Source organism: Mytilus galloprovincialis, chromosome 8 (assembly GCF_965363235.1).
Source record: "Mytilus galloprovincialis chromosome 8, xbMytGall1.hap1.1, whole genome shotgun sequence".
Classification (NCBI taxonomy): domain Eukaryota; kingdom Metazoa; phylum Mollusca; class Bivalvia; order Mytilida; family Mytilidae; genus Mytilus; species Mytilus galloprovincialis.
The window spans coordinates 53,529,623-53,548,226 of record NC_134845.1 but is presented as its reverse complement, the minus strand read 5'-3'; the positions used below and the strand labels follow the sequence as shown (position 1 = coordinate 53,548,226).

Here is an 18,604-nt window from a genome sequence, read left to right as displayed (position 1 = left end):
TACAGTTCATAAATTGGATAATGGTTGTATGGTAACAGCAAGATGTCACAGATCCCAAAAAAAGAATGAAAGTCCACATGAAGTAGAGGTAAACAATTAGAATCCCTGTTACCATATATAATGTGTCTTAAAATAAAACAAAAATAGGTTTAAAAACAGAATCATTTGAAAGGTGTATTTTTTTCATGTAGGCTACCACAATATTCTTTATAAAGAAGTGGCATGAGCACCAATGAGAAAATTCTCTATCAAAGACAATGTAGTTTAATAACAATAAGCTGCAGTGTATAGTCTCAATGTAGAACTTAACTCTTCCAAAAGAGCAAGCTATTTACTGCTGTATACATGATATATAAGGTCCTATTGTTATGTTTTGTGTTAGGTTCATTATGTGTACTGATACTTTGAAGGAAGGCGATCACATCTCTTAAACTGTTCAATGCTGCATAATCTATATTTACAAACCTTGTTAGTATAATGTATTACACTTACCACTGGTAAGAGATTGAGGTTCAAGTCCTCAACGGGGAGTATATAGATGTGCATTTATTGTGTTGACAGTTTGATTTTTTTTGTTTTAATTATTGGTCCAAAAAAAAATATATAATCATCTACTTGTTAGTTATATACGTTAACTGAATATCAGACTTCTGCTTGTCATCACTTTTGTTCATTTATCAATGAGTGACCTTTAGGTTTTTAATTTGTTGAAAATATCACCCTTCTAGTTCTAAAGCAAACGAGTTCAAATCAGATAAGATGATGAACAGAATTTAAAGCCCTTCTCAGTGGCGGATCCAGGGGGGGGGGGGTGTTCCGGGGGTGCGCACCCCCCTTTATTTTTGCCGATCAATGCATTTGTATCGGGACATATGTTTTGCACCCCCCCTTTGCCCTGGGTTAGCATGGGTTAGCACCCCCCCTTTCGAAAATTCCGGCATCCGCCCCTGCTTCTCATTGTGTAATTGTCATTTTTCTATGTACAATTTGTATCATCCCACATAAAGTTTATTAAAACAGCCATTACTCCATATATCCCTTATATTTTTTACCTGATTTTGATTTGTTATTCTAACAAGCCCAAATGACAGAAGGCATATAAGCACAAGATATAGAATTTAGATTTACTTATACATTGTACTTATCATTTGACATTATCAATAAATAAATGGTGATGAAGTCTTTGTGTATCGGTATACATGTTCATGTTGTATCTTTAATATTACATACACATTTTTGGTATTTTATGCATATAATGGATGAACAAAGAAAACTGTTTTCTTGTTTGAATTGTTTTACATTGTCATATCGTGGTCTTTTATAGCTCAATATGCGGTATGGGCTTTGCTCATTGTTGAAGGCCGTACAGTGCCTATAGTTGTTAATGTCTGTGTCATTTGGGTTTTTTGTGGACAGTTGTCTAATTGGCAATCATACCTCATCTTCTTTTTTATTTTAAGAAAAAAATGAACATTTATCATTGACGATTTGTGTCTTATTCTCATTTTGTAGATATCCTTAGTGGAAGGACCTGCTTTAGAGTCCAGCAATTGTTCCTGTGCAATAGGAAAATCAGGTACATGTGGCCATGTTACTGGTCTTCTTTACACATTGGCACATATGAAAGTTTCTAATCTGAAATCAATTCCATCTGACATCTTGAAGACTTCTTTGCCTCAGACATGGCATATACCAAGAGATGAGAAACTGAAAGGCAGCCCAGTTGACGATGTTGTTGTTTGTGGATACAATTCCAAATCTCCGTATAGGCAACCCCGTGGTCTCCGATCAACTCTATACAATCCGTCAAAAATAGATTTTTCACCTGTAACAGAATTATGTGAAGCAGTTGCCAAAGTTGATAGCAGTATCTTAATGCTTTCGGTCTGCAACAGTACTAGCCAACAAACCACAGACACAAAATTTGGTAAATTTCCTACAGGGTCTGCAATAAGTTACCAACAAAAGCTGTCATCCCATTATATATTAAATATCCTAGATGAGGACTTCCCAATACTGCCAGTAGATAATGTCATGCTAAACACTCTACAAGTTGCCTTAGACAGGAATAAAACTACTAGCTTCAATGCAATTCAAGTCAGTATGGATGAGACAAGGACCATAGAAGTGATGACAAGACTCCAGAGTAATGACCCTAGGTGGCATGCTGTTCGTAGAGACAGGTTGACAGCATCAGTTGCTGGTGACATAGTCAAGAGGAGAGCTGGTTTGTTTTCTTCCAAATTATATGTGTTATTCAATTCTTTGCATCTTACTTGTGATAATCCTTTCATAAATAGTCTCCATCTGTCTGTGAAAATAGATTTAATTTAACAATGAGGTGAAATAAGAATACTAGTCTTATTTGACATAATTGTATAGCTATACATAAAAAAATATTTAAAGACTGCACATAATTTCATTGCTTTTGACCTATTTAAAGGAGCTCATTAACAAATAAGTTCATTGTTGAAGACTCTACATCAACTGTTAAAATAAAGAACTCAACAGAAATATAAACCGTTGTCATTGATCATTTCAGTTTTTTTCATTGCATTTTGTGACATTATGATGTACATCAACTCCATATCCATTTATATCCTATAAAAGACAGACAATTGAAAAATATAAGATAATTTTATTAACTAGAACAATAGTTAAACTAAGATAAATGTACATGAATGGTTGTTATCTACTAAAAATTAACAAACAATAATATAACTTCAAATGACCAAATTATTAATGCATTATAAATAAAAACATACAATATTTAAGGTCATGAAGGTGGTACCCAACACCTTCACAAAAAATTTATTTGGCTCGTTTAATTTTCATAAAATTTTAACAAAGTATTTACTCTGACCCTTTGACCAAAATTTCAAAATATTTGAACCAACAAAATTATCAGAAAAATTACACTGGTTATATAGAAGTTTGATAATCACTTATTTTGATCATTGAGAAGTTTAATATCCCCTTAACAACACACCGTAATTAAAACGTTTAGCTGATTTTACAGAGTTATCTCCCTGTAGTGTTAGGTACCACCTTAAGGTAGATTGAAACCATTTGATTTAGCATCTTGAAAATTACCAAACTACAGTATGCATGTATTTGTGTACTAGTAATATTATTTCATGTAAAAATTAATTACCCTTTTAGTCAGTCCATTTAAGATATATCCATATTTTATTATCATTTTTTCTCTCCAGATAATGAACCGTTAGTAGCAAGACTAAAAACAACAAGAAAAGTGGTGACAGAGAGTATGCGTCATGGGTTGACGTTTGAGGCAGTGGCTGCAGATTCTTATGCCAAAGTAAGGGTATACAAGAGTGCACACACTGAAATGTCTCACCTTCTTTATTTACCATTTATATTATGTTGATTATCCTAAAATACCTTACAATCATTTAATACACTATATACAGTTTACCTATATTTCTTATAGTTTCTAAGAAACAGATTTAACCATGAAAACTAAACGCTGACCAATGAACCAATCTAAGTACATGTTTAGATTCGGCATATCAAAGGAGCCCAAGAATTCAATTTTTGTTAAAATCAAACTTAGTTTAATTTTGGACCCTTTGGAGTTTAATGTAGACCAATTACAAAACGGGACCAAAAATTAAGAATCTACATACACAGTTAAATTTGGCATATCAAAGAACCCCAATTATTCAATTTTTGAGGAAATCAAACAAAGTTTAATTTTGGACCCTGATTTGGACCAACTTGAAAACTGGGCCAAAAATCAAAAATATAAGTACATTTTTATATTCCGCATATCAAAGAACCCCAAGGATTCAATTTTTGTTAAAATCAAACTAAGTTTAATTTTGGACCCTTTGGACCTTAATGTAGACCAATTTAAAAACGAGACCAAAAATTAAGAATCTATTCATATTTACTTAAGTTAGAGTGCGAAAACTAAAAGTATTCGGATGACGACGACTCCAACGTTATACCAATATACGACTAAAAAATTTTCAATTTTTGCGGTCGTATAATAAAACCTGTGAGACTAACACGCACATCATAAAATATTTCTTTACACCAAGTATAGTTTACCTATTCCAATTTTTGCATGTAGTGCCCAAAAAAAAGACCAAAACTCAAAAACTAATTTATGACCACTGAACCATGAAAATGAGGTGAAGGTCAGATGACACTTGCCAGTTGGACATGTACACCTTAAGGCTTACAGTCCTTCCATACACCAAATATACTAGACCTATTGCTTATAGTATCTAATGTATGGACTTGACCACCTTAACTTAACCTTGTTCACTGATCCATAGATTGAGGTTAAAGTCAAGTGAAAACTGTCTGACCAGCATGAGGACATCGCAAGCTACGAACATACCAAATATAGTTATCCTATTACTCATAATAAGAGAGAAATTAACATTTATACACAAAATCTCAACTTGATTTTCAAGTAGTCACTGAACCTTGAAAATTAGGTAAAGGACAATGGGCATGTTAGTTAAGGTAGCAATACACAGTTAGAAGTTTAAGTTTCGCATTATGGCCATGGTGAATTTTTTAAATGTGAAAGTTTTTGTGTAATAAAATAGGTTTTTAGATGATTGAAGAATAATATATCCTTCTTAGTGGGTTTGTATGAACATTTATATAGTTTTTTAGCATGTTTTAAAGGCCATTTATCTGTTTGGTAGTCCGTATTTTCCTTTCCATACCGCCCATAGGTCCCTAAATTATTGTAGTGTTTATTACTGGATTTTACGCTGGATCTTTTCAATTCAATTTTATGGAAAAACGAACAGAAAATGCATGATTTTTTTTGAACCACTTGATAGATAAAAACCTATGGTTCCCGGAAAGGTATCACTGTAATTGATTGAAAATTTTCCTGTGGACCAAATTTTGGAGACTTTTGTGACATGTTCACATGGAAGATTCTCTTTCTATAAATATATGCATCCATAACACAAATATTAAGCATTATTTGTAAAACAGAAGGGGAAAGAGGGTGTTTAAAAATTATGAGTGTCAATTTTAAGTTTTTTTCCTTACTGTGTATTGCTACCTATCGCTGCTGAATCACTATCAATATGTCGTGCTTTCTGTAACAAAAGTCGCAGGCTCAACAAAAATGATTTTTCCAACTATTATTACATCACATTATTTGATTTTTAGCCAGTTCAAATCATGTTTTTTTATATAAAAAAAAATTGTTTAGAATGTGTCTTCTCAATGAGAAAATAATATGAGATTCGTTTATTTCCTTTTACTAAAAAAACAATATAGTTTTTGTCTAATGCTTTTAATAAATAAGCATTTCATAGTCAAAGACCAATTTCTATTTATTAAAAATTTACTAAAACCCTTCATCAATCAGAAATTGTCATAGTTAATTCAATTAACTTATCTAGTTACAGAATGAAAATGTGAACATTTTCCCCAGCGGAATAATTGTCAGCCCATTCTCACCTTGGTTGGCAGCAAGTCCGGACAGAAAATTGTACAATCCAGCCATGTTGCCACCATACGGACTGCTTGAGATCAAATGTCCAGTGAAGCCGCTGGTTGATTGTTTGTACTTAAGAAAGGATGATGATGGTAACCTGACATTAAAGAAAAATCATAATTATTATCAACAAGTGATTATGCAACTTGCTGTCACTGGTCTTAAGTGGTGCCATTTTTATGTTTGGAGGGCTGATGAGCAACATCTGGAGACCATAGAATTTGATGATGAAGAGTGGGGAAGAATGAAGACAAAACTTGACTTATTTTATTTTAATTATTTTTTGGATTAATCAGTATTATAAATATTCATTAGGCCAAATAAAATAATATGTGTGTTTCCTTTTACATATTTGAAAAAATTGGGTAGGAAGCTAGGGAATTATTTTTATTTTACACTTAATTTCTACATTTAGTCCGAGAGAGATTGCGACTTTATCAGTGCTTATAAAAAATGTGAAAAAAAACTTTTAAGATACACTAGTATCATGATTATTTAGCTTAAAATTTCAGGTAGGTTGGGAAATATGAAACACACCTATTGTTTTATTTGGCCTTTCTGTGGTACCTAGACTAAAATAAATTCCTGCTCCTTTAATTTTTATTAAATTTGACAAAATATTTACTTTGACCCTTAACTTTGACAAAATTATAAACATTAATAAAAAATTTACAGCTAATTTCCTACTGCATGTAGAGCAAGACTTGGGTTAGCTTGCTTGCTTTGTTTGTAGATGTATATTGTACAATTGTAATTGGGATAACATTCAATCAAATTTAGGTATAATATATATATACAGGTTTAACTATGCCTATATATATTGTTTGAAGAAGTCAATGTTAATTACAAAGCGTGAATTAATGTTTATACAAACAGAGCAAGCAAGCCTTCCAAAGTTTTACTCTACAAGCATTAGGAAATTAGCTGTAACCAAACACTTTCTTTACAAGTTTACCTTGAATAAAACATTACAATGTAGTTTGACAAACATTAATTTTGATCATTGAGAAGCTTTCTATTTCCCTAAAAATACAATGTGATTATCTTGGCATTAAAAAATAAAGACCTAACACTTGTGATACATGTATAAGTATCTATGATGTTTCTGTTCAATCACTTTATCTATTGACAAATCTAATATTCACTGCCACTGCTTTACAAGTGGACCTCTGAAAAGTGTCAGAATATTAGCAACAGTCCAAATTTGATTGATTGAACCAATCATACTCAGAGGTATAGGTCTGTCAAAAAGGTGAAATTCTTTTACTCTTCTAATGTGCCTTTCAACATGTATCCTAAGGCGAGCAATAGTTTGAGTTTCCTCTACCTCCTGCTTAGTGAACTGACCCTTATTCATAAGGAATGGGGGTGTATTGACAGTTATGCCAGTTCCAGATAAAACATTATTTAATACAAAACCTTTATCAGCCATAATGGAATCACCTTCCTCTAAAAGTTCAACTAAACCACAAAGCTTTGTTATCTCAACATCAGACATACTACCAGTATACAATGAAGAAATAAAAATAAGGGCACCGTGTGGTGCAATACCAACAAGACTTTTAAAAGTATGGGTACTCTTATAAGTAGAATAAAACTTAGAATTGAGAGCCAAAGATGATGGTCTCTCAGTTGGTATCTCAGTACAGTCAATAATTACTCTAGTAGTAGGATACAAAGTTTTAAAAACCTGAGGCATTTTGTTCTGAATCTGATTCCTTGTTGGCCATATATTTATACTACCCAGTACAAAGTACAAAAAATTTGACCAGGTTATTAATTTTCTACTAACAGTTGAAACATGAACATTAAATCTACAAGCTAAATCTTGCTCAAATAAACCACACTTTAGTCTGCACAGAAACATAAACAACTCGTCTATTAAAACCATAGTCCTTTGTCTGGAAACAGACAAATTAACAGTGTCAGTGGCTTTATAATAATAGCTGGTCATAGAATTAGCAGCTGGTTGAATGTAATTAAAGAAAGCCAAGAACAAAGTATAAGTGGAAAAACCAGTAAAAAACATAATCATTGAATTATCATTAGAAAATCTGCACACCCCAAAACGTTCTATTCTTAACTTCTCCTTTAACTGTTTAATCTCTTCATCTCTCTCTTTCAACTTTCTCTCTAGTTCTTTCTCTATGTTTTCAGCTACCACACCACTGAAATTTACATTATTCAAATTATTTAATCAATGCAACAGCAAAATATGAGAAAACCCAGAGCTGATATTTACAATTGTGTATTAAAACAAAATACTACAAAAAAAAATTTGCACCGATTCTTAAATTTGGTTAAAAACATTCAAGTTCCTTTGCAATTTTAAAATTATACAAATAGTCCTAATGTCAATATTAGAAATTATGTAACTGAAATGTCAGATACATTTATATTGCTCTAGGCACTACTATTGATGGTAGGGCTCTAATTAATTGATTAATCATACCTAGTATCCCCCAAATGTTCTTCAGATTCTTCAATATCTTCTTCCTGGTTAACCTCCTCTGACTGAAATAAGAATTAATGACTGAAATTAACAATCTACATGTAACTGGCTGTCTGGTCTTATAATTAGTAAACAGTACAAACATCAGTTATACATTGTACTTAAAGCCTGGCAATGACATTCATCCAGATGAGAAATTCAAAATATTGTATGATTTGTAAAATGACTTTATTAACAATGGAATACATATTATACATATTTGCTGAAATAAAATTTATAAATTCAAGATTTAAGTACTGATTTACATTTGACTATGAAGTACATGTACATGTTCATGCTTCCTATATATATTTAGTCAATGCTATGTTTTAGTACATAATGATATACATTTATATACAAGTAAAAAGATATGATATGAGTGTCAATGAGACAACTCGCAATCCAAGATACACTAATAGTGTATCCTGGAGCATGTAAAGTTTAAAACATGTTTAAGTAAAAGCAACTGAAATACATGTACCGGTACATGTATGTGTGACAATATAAAAATTTCTGTTGCTCATTTCATGTACTTTTTATTTTATGTCTTTACAAATTATAACTTATACATTGTATAAAATGTATAACAAGTTCACTTACAATACTATCCATCATCTCATGCTCTGACTGCAGCTTAGTCTTCTTGTTTGGTGTGATGTGTTTAAAAAGAGCTCTTCTTGGGGTGAAATCTCTTGTCCAACTAAACACTGTTGGTACAGCATCTGCTGTCAGAGTTTTCCTAACTGGTGTCCACTTGAAGTCCTCTTTTGTAAAGTGCAAGGAACACACAAATGTGGATGCATTGATCTAAAAATGAACAGTTGCTTTTAGTATATAAAATAAACATGTATTTGTTTAGGGACAAATGACTGGTTGTTATCACCTTCCCACATCCAATTTCATTTATATTACATACATGCAGATGTATGTGAAAGATTGTTTTCATGTTTAAAAAAAAATATGATGATCCACATTTAATAAAGTCGGTACTCAAATTTGGGTAATTAAATAAGGAGCACCATATCGATGAGTGTGACAAACCACAGAAAAAAAACAAGGATGCTGATTATCACAAAATAAATATTGAGCATTGAGACATATAATTCTGAATTATGTGCTGTCATCGTTTGATTGCGATGAAAATATAATTCAACAAAAAAAGATAATTGAATAAATAAATCAGTTGGGGAAACTCTGCATCGTCTATACAAAAATAATAATTAATTCAAATTAATCTTCATAAAATCCATTCAATGTAAATAATTAGTTATAAAATGCAATACATATAAATAAAATAAAAATGTTTTAAAAGCAATATGACTGCATACATATATATACATTACTATTTTATGCATGAGATATTGTTGACTGGACCTACAGTACAGGCTTGATCAATTTCCACATCAAACAGTCCAGCTGCATGAAGTTGTCTTTCAAATTATCCAAAGTGATCTTTGATTGCAAACTCATATTTAATGTCAATATTAACCAGCAATATTGGCAAAAGTTTGACAAACAAAAACCATTTTGAGAATAATTTTCGTATTTTTATTAAGATGTTCCAGCATCAATCGTCACAAGGCTGGGCCGGGTAAGGTGATGATCCAGCATCTATAAATTGTAAACTGCTGATGGGTAAAATGGCAATCCTCAAAAAGTATTAAAGTTGCATTATTAATAATAATAATAATTCTTATTATGATAAATTAAAATAAAAAAATATATAAATCAAATATCTTATATCTAATTGTTAAGGAAAATGAGAATACTGGTATACTAATATGTGTTAAAATTGAAACCAGATGTGCGATAAAAATAGATGAAATAAAAGTACATGTAAACGTAGGACGAAAATATGTCAACAAACGAGTACAACTTCTGTCCACAAAAAAATAACAATATTTATATCAATCCTTTCTTGTTTTTTATTTAATGAGGAAGAAAAAACACCGTGTATGTGGTGATATATCGGTAACAAATAGTTTTGAAGATTCTGTTGGTTAAACAACGATGATTTAATCATTTAATAAACTAGTTGTCATCAATCAAGTATACTTACATTGAATAGTGGTCCAGGGTCTCTTCTGATTGCCTGAATCCACGAGTTTCTCCTTGCACCAGCCTGAGGAAATCTGTGGAATGAAACTTGATGGCGACGACCATTGCTGTTACAGCTAGGGACGCAACAATGTTGGTCACTACCTTTGCCAATCTTAGATATTACAAGGAACTCTTTCTCGTCGTCACTCGTGGCGGCCATGCTTGTTGAAATGTTTACCGAATATAGCCTCGTTCTGAATTTTTTAGCGGGATTTATGAATATTCGTTAAGAAAGAAGTCATTATACTCCGTTCTTAATGAGATGCTCATAAATATTCATAACATGTTCAGAACGAGGCTATATTCGGTCACTAAAGTAAACAATATGGCGGCAAATGATAGCGAAAAACTAACGGACCATACTTCTACGAAGGATTTGACTTGTTTACCGGCCATCAATTTTGGCTTTGTTGAGTCTATCGTAAAATCGGGAAGTAGGAGTCAGGGGGACAAAGAATTATCAAAGGGATATAAGTATTTCAGCGAGAAATACATATTTAATATTTCAGGTATTTGTTCTACACTTTTGGCGCCGATTCCTCATTTTTAACCCTTCTTAATTTCATGTTGTTTCAATATAGTATACACTAAATTTTAAAATAATGAACGATCTGTTTGTCTACGTAGGCACGTTGGGTCCCTGTATTTTTTTTTAGTAAACTAACTATTTAAATGTCCTTGTCAAAATCCACTGTGATGTTATCAAATGCGACACTTAGTACGTACCAGAGCAAAGTAGGGGCAATACGACAATTTACTTCACGTTTTAGCATGAATTATCAATATGTTAACTCAAATTTCACTAGAATGATGAATATTCTTTTCATATATTATTGTCTCCAAATATATACATGTATATGCATCAGCTTCTTGAAATCACCTACATATTAAAAAAAGCAGATGTAATCATACATGTACCTGCAAATTTTTCAAAATGCCAATGGGGGTTTTGCGTGCAATATGGCCGTCATTATAGTCCTAAAAACCCATCAAGGGGCCTTTAAATACATGTTAATGTTGGTTTTGGCTTCTTCATTATTTTATAAGCCTCATGTCATTGTAAAATTAATTGTTTTGTTTAAAACTGCTCATTCAGAATTTGACTTTTGGAGCATCCATTGGGGAAATCATCCCTCAAATAGTGACCGTACGATTGCCAATAAGTCAACTCTCCATAAGAGATCAAAATGACACAGAATTTCATAACTATAGGTCACTGTAAGGCCTTCAACAATGAGCAAATCATGTTAATCCTTGAGACAGAGTGCAGTCTTGATATGACATTAGATCAGGAATCAACCACCATTTTTTATGCAGATGTACATGTACAGTATATAATTATTTGTCTCTTCTTTTTTTTAACCCTTTATAAGCATGAAGCACATGTGTCCGTAAATATTGTGAATTGATTAAAAAATCAATTTCCTTTGTGGCCTAAGGGTCTGGCATAAGATACAATGTACCATCCATACTTTGTGTTTCATTTTTCAGTCACTCCTTTCTATGAAAAATATTCAGTGCATTAAAACTGATTTATTAAATTCCATTTTTGATATAGTGTTGTTTAATCTTCAATTTAACTATGCAATTTGACATAATGCAGACATCAATCAATTATGTGTTAATCTTAAAGCACTATTTGTTTACTCTTGAGGGTCACTGTGGCATCAGTTTCAGTTACATTTGTATTTGCATGCTTTCATAAACTGTTTAAATTTGTTTACAGTTCATAAATTGGATAATGGTTGTATGGTAACAGCAAGATGTCACAGATCCCAAAAAAAGAATGAAAGTCCACATGAAGTAGAGGTAAACAATTAGAATCCCTGTTACCATATATAATGTGTCTTAAAATAAAACAAAAATAGGTTTAAAAACAGAATCATTTGAAAGGTGTATTTTTTTCATGTAGGCTACCACAATATTCTTTATAAAGAAGTGGCATGAGCACCAATGAGAAAATTCTCTATCAAAGACAATGTAGTTTAATAACAATAAGCTGCAGTGTATAGTCTCAATGTAGAACTTAACTCTTCCAAAAGAGCAAGCTATTTACTGCTGTATACATGATATATAAGGTCCTATTGTTATGTTTTGTGTTAGGTTCATTATGTGTACTGATACTTTGAAGGAAGGCGATCACATCTCTTAAACTGTTCAATGCTGCATAATCTATATTTACAAACCTTGTTAGTATAATGTATTACACTTACCACTGGTAAGAGATTGAGGTTCAAGTCCTCAACGGGGAGTATATAGATGTGCATTTATTGTGTTGACAGTTTGATTTTTTTTGTTTTAATTATTGGTCCAAAAAAAAATATATAATCATCTACTTGTTAGTTATATACGTTAACTGAATATCAGACTTCTGCTTGTCATCACTTTTGTTCATTTATCAATGAGTGACCTTTAGGTTTTTAATTTGTTGAAAATATCACCCTTCTAGTTCTAAAGCAAACGAGTTCAAATCAGATAAGATGATGAACAGAATTTAAAGCCCTTCTCAGTGGCGGATCCAGGGGGGGGGGGGGGTGTTCCGGGGGTGCGCACCCCCCCTTTATTTTTGCCGATCAATGCATTTGTATCGGGACATATGTTTTGCACCCCCCCCCCCCCCCCTTTGCCCTGGGTTAGCATGGGTTAGCACCCCCCCTTTCGAAAATTCCGGCATCCGCCCCTGCTTCTCATTGTGTAATTGTCATTTTTCTATGTACAATTTGTATCATCCCACATAAAGTTTATTAAAACAGCCATTACTCCATATATCCCTTATATTTTTTACCTGATTTTGATTTGTTATTCTAACAAGCCCAAATGACAGAAGGCATATAAGCACAAGATATAGAATTTAGATTTACTTATACATTGTACTTATCATTTGACATTATCAATAAATAAATGGTGATGAAGTCTTTGTGTATCGGTATACATGTTCATGTTGTATCTTTAATATTACATACACATTTTTGGTATTTTATGCATATAATGGATGAACAAAGAAAACTGTTTTCTTGTTTGAATTGTTTTACATTGTCATATCGTGGTCTTTTATAGCTCAATATGCGGTATGGGCTTTGCTCATTGTTGAAGGCCGTACAGTGCCTATAGTTGTTAATGTCTGTGTCATTTGGGTTTTTTGTGGACAGTTGTCTAATTGGCAATCATACCTCATCTTCTTTTTTATTTTAAGAAAAAAATGAACATTTATCATTGACGATTTGTGTCTTATTCTCATTTTGTAGATATCCTTAGTGGAAGGACCTGCTTTAGAGTCCAGCAATTGTTCCTGTGCAATAGGAAAATCAGGTACATGTGGCCATGTTACTGGTCTTCTTTACACATTGGCACATATGAAAGTTTCTAATCTGAAATCAATTCCATCTGACATCTTGAAGACTTCTTTGCCTCAGACATGGCATATACCAAGAGGTGAGAAACTGAAAGGCAGCCCAGTTGACGATGTTGTTGTTTGTGGATACAATTCCAAATCTCCGTATAGGCAACCCCGTGGTCTCCGATCAACTCTATACAATCCGTCAAAAATAGATTTTTCACCTGTAACAGAATTATGTGAAGCAGTTGCCAAAGTTGATAGCAGTATCTTAATGCTTTCGGTCTGCAACAGTACTAGCCAACAAACCACAGACACAAAATTTGGTAAATTTCCTACAGGGTCTGCAATAAGTTACCAACAAAAGCTGTCATCCCATTATATATTAAATATCCTAGATGAGGACTTCCCAATACTGCCAGTAGATAATGTCATGCTAAACACTCTACAAGTTGCCTTAGACAGGAATAAAACTACTAGCTTCAATGCAATTCAAGTCAGTATGGATGAGACAAGGACCATAGAAGTGATGACAAGACTCCAGAGTAATGACCCTAGGTGGCATGCTGTTCGTAGAGACAGGTTGACAGCATCAGTTGCTGGTGACATAGTCAAGAGGAGAGCTGGTTTGTTTTCTTCCAAATTATATGTGTTATTCAATTCTTTGCATCTTACTTGTGATAATCCTTTCATAAATAGTCTCCATCTGTCTGTGAAAATAGATTTAATTTAACAATGAGGTGAAATAAGAATACTAGTCTTATTTGACATAATTGTATAGCTATACATAAAAAAATATTTAAAGACTGCACATAATTTCATTGCTTTTGACCTATTTAAAGGAGCTCATTAACAAATAAGTTCATTGTTGAAGACTCTACATCAACTGTTAAAATAAAGAACTCAACAGAAATATAAACCGTTGTCATTGATCATTTCAGTTTTTTTCATTGCATTTTGTGACATTATGATGTACATCAACTCCATATCCATTTATATCCTATAAAAGACAGACAATTGAAAAATATAAGATAATTTTATTAACTAGAACAATAGTTAAACTAAGATAAATGTACATGAATGGTTGTTATCTACTAAAAATTAACAAACAATAATATAACTTCAAATGACCAAATTATTAATGCATTATAAATAAAAACATACAATATTTAAGGTCATGAAGGTGGTACCCAACACCTTCACAAAAAATTTATTTGGCTCGTTTAATTTTCATAAAATTTTAACAAAGTATTTACTCTGACCCTTTGACCAAAATTTCAAAATATTTGAACCAACAAAATTATCAGAAAAATTACACTGGTTATATAGAAGTTTGATAATCACTTATTTTGATCATTGAGAAGTTTAATATCCCCTTAACAACACACCGTAATTAAAACGTTTAGCTGATTTTACAGAGTTATCTCCCTGTAGTGTTAGGTACCACCTTAAGGTAGATTGAAACCATTTGATTTAGCATCTTGAAAATTACCAAACTACAGTATGCATGTATTTGTGTACTAGTAATATTATTTCATGTAAAAATTAATTACCCTTTTAGTCAGTCCATTTAAGATATATCCATATTTTATTATCATTTTTTCTCTCCAGATAATGAACCGTTAGTAGCAAGACTAAAAACAACAAGAAAAGTGGTGACAGAGAGTATGCGTCATGGGTTGACGTTTGAGGCAGTGGCTGCAGATTCTTATGCCAAAGTAAGGGTATACAAGAGTGCACACACTGAAATGTCTCACCTTCTTTATTTACCATTTATATTATGTTGATTATCCTAAAATACCTTACAATCATTTAATACACTATATACAGTTTACCTATATTTCTTATAGTTTCTAAGAAACAGATTTAACCATGAAAACTAAACGCTGACCAATGAACCAATCTAAGTACATGTTTAGATTCGGCATATCAAAGGAGCCCAAGAATTCAATTTTTGTTAAAATCAAACTTAGTTTAATTTTGGACCCTTTGGAGTTTAATGTAGACCAATTACAAAACGGGACCAAAAATTAAGAATCTACATACACAGTTAAATTTGGCATATCAAAGAACCCCAATTATTCAATTTTTGAGGAAATCAAACAAAGTTTAATTTTGGACCCTGATTTGGACCAACTTGAAAACTGGGCCAAAAATCAAAAATATAAGTACATTTTTATATTCCGCATATCAAAGAACCCCAAGGATTCAATTTTTGTTAAAATCAAACTAAGTTTAATTTTGGACCCTTTGGACCTTAATGTAGACCAATTTAAAAACGAGACCAAAAATTAAGAATCTATTCATATTTACTTAAGTTAGAGTGCGAAAACTAAAAGTATTCGGATGACGACGACTCCAACGTTATACCAATATACGACTAAAAAATTTTCAATTTTTGCGGTCGTATAATAAAACCTGTGAGACTAACACGCACATCATAAAATATTTCTTTACACCAAGTATAGTTTACCTATTCCAATTTTTGCATGTAGTGCCCAAAAAAAAGACCAAAACTCAAAAACTAATTTATGACCACTGAACCATGAAAATGAGGTGAAGGTCAGATGACACTTGCCAGTTGGACATGTACACCTTAAGGCTTACAGTCCTTCCATACACCAAATATACTAGACCTATTGCTTATAGTATCTAATGTATGGACTTGACCACCTTAACTTAACCTTGTTCACTGATCCATAGATTGAGGTTAAAGTCAAGTGAAAACTGTCTGACCAGCATGAGGACATCGCAAGCTACGAACATACCAAATATAGTTATCCTATTACTCATAATAAGAGAGAAATTAACATTTATACACAAAATCTCAACTTGATTTTCAAGTAGTCACTGAACCTTGAAAATTAGGTAAAGGACAATGGGCATGTTAGTTAAGGTAGCAATACACAGTTAGAAGTTTAAGTTTCGCATTATGGCCATGGTGAATTTTTTAAATGTGAAAGTTTTTGTGTAATAAAATAGGTTTTTAGATGATTGAAGAATAATATATCCTTCTTAGTGGGTTTGTATGAACATTTATATAGTTTTTTAGCATGTTTTAAAGGCCATTTATCTGTTTGGTAGTCCGTATTTTCCTTTCCATACCGCCCATAGGTCCCTAAATTATTGTAGTGTTTATTACTGGATTTTACGCTGGATCTTTTCAATTCAATTTTATGGAAAAACGAACAGAAAATGCATGATTTTTTTTGAACCACTTGATAGATAAAAACCTATGGTTCCCGGAAAGGTATCACTGTAATTGATTGAAAATTTTCCTGTGGACCAAATTTTGGAGACTTTTGTGACATGTTCACATGGAAGATTCTCTTTCTATAAATATATGCATCCATAACACAAATATTAAGCATTATTTGTAAAACAGAAGGGGAAAGAGGGTGTTTAAAAATTATGAGTGTCAATTTTAAGTTTTTTTCCTTACTGTGTATTGCTACCTATCGCTGCTGAATCACTATCAATATGTCGTGCTTTCTGTAACAAAAGTCGCAGGCTCAACAAAAATGATTTTTCCAACTATTATTACATCACATTATTTGATTTTTAGCCAGTTCAAATCATGTTTTTTTATATAAAAAAAATTGTTTAGAATGTGTCTTCTCAATGAGAAAATAATATGAGATTCGTTTATTTCCTTTTACTAAAAAAACAATATAGTTTTTGTCTAATGCTTTTAATAAATAAGCATTTCATAGTCAAAGACCAATTTCTATTTATTAAAAATTTACTAAAACCCTTCATCAATCAGAAATTGTCATAGTTAATTCAATTAACTTATCTAGTTACAGAATGAAAATGTGAACATTTTCCCCAGCGGAATAATTGTCAGCCCATTCTCACCTTGGTTGGCAGCAAGTCCGGACAGAAAATTGTACAATCCAGCCATGTTGCCACCATACGGACTGCTTGAGATCAAATGTCCAGTGAAGCCGCTGGTTGATTGTTTGTACTTAAGAAAGGATGATGATGGTAACCTGACATTAAAGAAAAATCATAATTATTATCAACAAGTGATTATGCAACTTGCTGTCACTGGTCTTAAGTGGTGCCATTTTTATGTTTGGAGGGCTGATGAGCAACATCTGGAGACCATAGAATTTGATGATGAAGAGTGGGGAAGAATGAAGACAAAACTTGACTTATTTTATTTTAATTATTTTTTGGATTAATCAGTATTATAAATATTCATTAGGCCAAATAAAATAATATGTGTGTTTCCTTTTACATATTTGAAAAAATTGGGTAGGAAGCTAGGGAATTATTTTTATTTTACACTTAATTTCTACATTTAGTCCGAGAGAGATTGCGACTTTATCAGTGCTTATAAAAAATGTGAAAAAAAACTTTTAAGATACACTAGTATCATGATTATTTAGCTTAAAATTTCAGGTAGGTTGGGAAATATGAAACACACCTATTGTTTTATTTGGCCTTTCTGTGGTACCTAGACTAAAATAAATTCCTGCTCCTTTAATTTTTATTAAATTTGACAAAATATTTACTTTGACCCTTAACTTTGACAAAATTATAAACATTAATAAAAAATTTACAGCTAATTTCCTACTGCATGTAGAGCAAGACTTGGGTTAGCTTGCTTGCTTTGTTTGTAGATGTATATTGTACAATTGTAATTGGGATAACATTCAATCAAATTTAGGTATAATATATATATACAGGTTTAACTATGCCTATATATATTGTTTGAAGAAGTCAATGTTAATTACAAAGCGTGAATTAATGTTTATACAAACAGAGCAAGCAAGCCTTCCAAAGTTTTACTCTACAAGCATTAGGAAATTAGCTGTAACCAAACACTTTCTTTACAAGTTTACCTTGAATAAAACATTACAATGTAGTTTGACAAACATTAATTTTGATCATTGAGAAGCTTTCTATTTCCCTAAAAATACAATGTGATTATCTTGGCATTAAAAAATAAAGACCTAACACTTGTGATACATGTATAAGTATCTATGATGTTTCTGTTCAATCACTTTATCTATTGACAAATCTAATATTCACTGCCACTGCTTTACAAGTGGACCTCTGAAAAGTGTCAGAATATTAGCAACAGTCCAAATTTGATTGATTGAACCAATCATACTCAGAGGTATAGGTCTGTCAAAAAGGTGAAATTCTTTTACTCTTCTAATGTGCCTTTCAA

General features: G+C 32.1%; 2 protein-coding genes across 2 annotated transcripts; both read left to right on the top strand.

The window, feature by feature from the left end:
- Positions 1–1,720: 1,720 nt before the first annotated feature.
- LOC143042206 (uncharacterized) lies at positions 1,721–6,567 on the top strand. The gene is made up of 3 exons (XM_076214472.1): positions 1,721–2,227; positions 3,213–3,319; positions 5,403–6,567. Exons 1-3 carry the CDS (start codon positions 1,876–1,878, stop codon positions 5,787–5,789), a joined length of 846 nt encoding a protein of 281 aa, XP_076070587.1. The 5' UTR covers positions 1,721–1,875; the 3' UTR covers positions 5,790–6,567.
- A 5,247-nt stretch (positions 6,568–11,814) lies between these two features.
- On the top strand, positions 11,815–18,387 carry LOC143042205 (uncharacterized). The gene is made up of 4 exons (XM_076214471.1): positions 11,815–11,897; positions 13,334–14,048; positions 15,034–15,140; positions 17,223–18,387. The coding sequence occupies exons 1-4, from the start codon at positions 11,838–11,840 to the stop codon at positions 17,607–17,609; spliced, it is 1,269 nt and encodes a 422-aa protein (XP_076070586.1). The 5' UTR covers positions 11,815–11,837; the 3' UTR covers positions 17,610–18,387.
- The last annotated feature ends 217 nt before the right edge of the window (positions 18,388–18,604 follow it).